We start from the raw sequence: 2,623 nt of genomic DNA, 5'->3' as shown, positions 1-2,623 counted from the left end.
TCGGACCCATAGCAACCCTCTATAGGATTTCTGAGGAGCGGCTGGTGAGCTTGAATCACCGACTTTGCAGTTCAAACTGACTTTGCAGACCAGTGCATTAACCCATGGCACCACACTAGGACTCCTGGCTAGTAGTCCAGTGCTTATCCTACTGTGTCACACCAAGACTCCAGATTGTTCTTAATAGAGCATAATGTTCAAGGCAGACATTTAAAAAAAGTAGTTTAGTGAAACTGTTGTTTGTTTCAATTAGACCTTAGGAGATATCTTTAGTTTACATTTTAAAGATTATCTTAGGACAATAGTTTCAAGGGCGCATCCAGCTTCTATGACTTCAGAAAATCTGGCATTCATTAGATTTTAAAATTTTGCTCTACATTTCCCACCTTTTCATCAGAATTTATAGGAAGTTCTTAATGTTTACGTGCTTTTAACCTTTCCACACTTTGGCTGGCTTGAATTTCTAACTCTGTAATATCTTCTAATAGGTGAGATTTCTATCTTCTAGGGCCACAGAGAACTAAATCAGATAACTTCTTACCCCTTCAAATATAGGAAGGCAAGAAGCATGTCAATCTTGAGCATCTCCTCAAACACCTATCTATGAATTCTACCATCCTGGCTCCCCCATCCTGAGATAGTCTGAACCAAAAGAACTTTGATAAACTGACCATTTAGCCTAACACTCAATCTGCTTATCAAGGTAATTTAAAAGCAGAATTTCATATTTATCATTAGGATATGCATGACACTCAAGATCATCAAATTAAAGAAGTAAAGAGAGCATTATAGTTTGTTCCTTTTACTTTTATTCATATAAATACTATATAGCCTGATTAGTTTTCTTGTTTCTTTTTCATGGTAGGTACTTAAAATTTTAGATGTTCACTTCTATACTGACATCATGACTATGAAATAATTATTCTTTAATTTGAAATGAATGTTTCATATGCACAATCAGTTGTCAAATGAGCCATATTTGTGACTTGCCATATAGAACCTGCTGATATTAGGATTAGCATTTATTTCTTTTGGTAAAAAATACATCTTTGTAAGATACCTTTGGATAAAATGCCATTGTTATCTTCCCTTTTTTTTCCAGATCAGGCACTTGAAAATGAGAGATTTCAGACATGAGCAAACCAGCTCATTAAAATTCATTGGATTAAATTTCATCAAAAAATTCAAGCAATGTGTGAAGAAACGGCATTTAGCATTTACATCAGAATTAGTAAGATGGATAATGATAAAAATATTTTTGATGTGGCTTGACCTCTGGTACCCTAAATATTCATTTAAATAATATTATAGCTTCCATTGTTGATTGATAGTTTCGTCTACAAGGATCTATTTTAGGTGGTCATCCTCTTTTTAATCTAATACCAGTATCATCCTACTCCATGGCTCAATTTCTATAGAAAAATCTTAATTCTCATAGCAAAGTTCAGTCAAAGTTACAGCCCTGGGGAATGTGGGTCTATGAAAGCTCAGATTTGGGAGGTGTAAGGCCAGGGTTGGGAAATTCACACCCTCAACATGAACAGTTGACTTCCTCCAACTTCCAGAATGGTTACAGAACCCACAACTCTGCTTCTTGCACAATGACTGAAGAACAAAGGTGAGGTCTGCTTCTTAGCAACTGCACAGTCCATCTGCCACTGGCACTACTTCCTCTGTCAAGAAGGCAATCAGTGGAGTGTAACAAGGCCAATGCTTTGGGATAGCAAATGTTAGAGAGGTTGTCTGGAATCCTGACAAAGAGAGATTTACTTTCCACAAATAAAAAGAAAACCCCAACCACTTTGTATTCAATCCTTAACATAAAATTCTATCACCTTGAAAAATAACGCACTTTGAAATCTTTTGCCACATTTATAAAAAGAAAAAATTTTTTTAAATTCTCTAAAAATTTTATATAAATAATCTTATTATTAACAAATATAAAACATTTGTAAGACATGTGGTGACTTGTTTAGGTAATATTCAAGGGGGTGGATACATAGTAAGGCCTTACAATTGAAATGATCTATTTGGTAATAACTTTAGGAAGAGATCTGTCAATAAAATAATTGTTTTGGAAAGAAGAGTTACAACTTTTTCCAAAATGTCAATAAGAATAAGTGTAAATACCACATACTTAAAATGTTAATATGAATTCAGTTAAAAAGTTAAAACAAAGTGGCACCAAGTTTATGACAATTTTCAACACAAAAATGTAGCTCAAAGATTTTTAAAAAAATTAATAGCTCCAAAAAGGAAAGAGCATTTGCAACATACAACAACAATATCATACATAAAGTGCTATGAGAAAATGGAGCTCTATAAACTTCACCCTATTCATAGACTAACAGAGTGTTATCTAGATCTTTAGGTCTGAAATACACACCACATGGGAAAGTCAGCATGACTAAAAGTCAGACTTAGGGCTGTCCTTTACCATTTTTCTTTTTTCTTCCAGTGTGTGTTTAAATATTTTCTTCAGGGTATTGTAAACTACTGGTCCATTTGCAGAGTCAAAATTAACCTGGTGACAAAGAAAATCTGCTTTTAGGGCACTGTAACAAGAATTTTACCCGTCTCTATTTTGGGAGATAAAAAGACGAGTGAATGAAAAAAAACAAAC

General features: G+C 34.1%; 1 protein-coding gene across 1 annotated transcript in view; it reads right to left on the bottom strand.

The window, feature by feature from the left end:
- Positions 1-2,407: 2,407 nt before the first annotated feature.
- Positions 2,408-2,623, bottom strand: part of PTPDC1 (protein tyrosine phosphatase domain containing 1) — a 62,274-nt gene continuing 62,058 nt past the window's right edge. The window contains exon 9 of the mRNA XM_006876248.1: positions 2,408-2,524. Within this exon, the coding sequence (XP_006876310.1) occupies positions 2,408-2,524 (117 nt within the window). The remainder of the gene's footprint in view (positions 2,525-2,623) is intronic.

The sequence above is a fragment of the Chrysochloris asiatica genome, unplaced genomic scaffold (assembly GCF_000296735.1).
Source record: "Chrysochloris asiatica unplaced genomic scaffold, ChrAsi1.0 scaffold00369, whole genome shotgun sequence".
Taxonomy (NCBI): Eukaryota; Metazoa; Chordata; class Mammalia; order Afrosoricida; family Chrysochloridae; genus Chrysochloris; species Chrysochloris asiatica.
The sequence above is the reverse complement of the archived record's forward strand: the minus strand, read 5'-3'. Positions and strand labels throughout refer to the sequence as shown.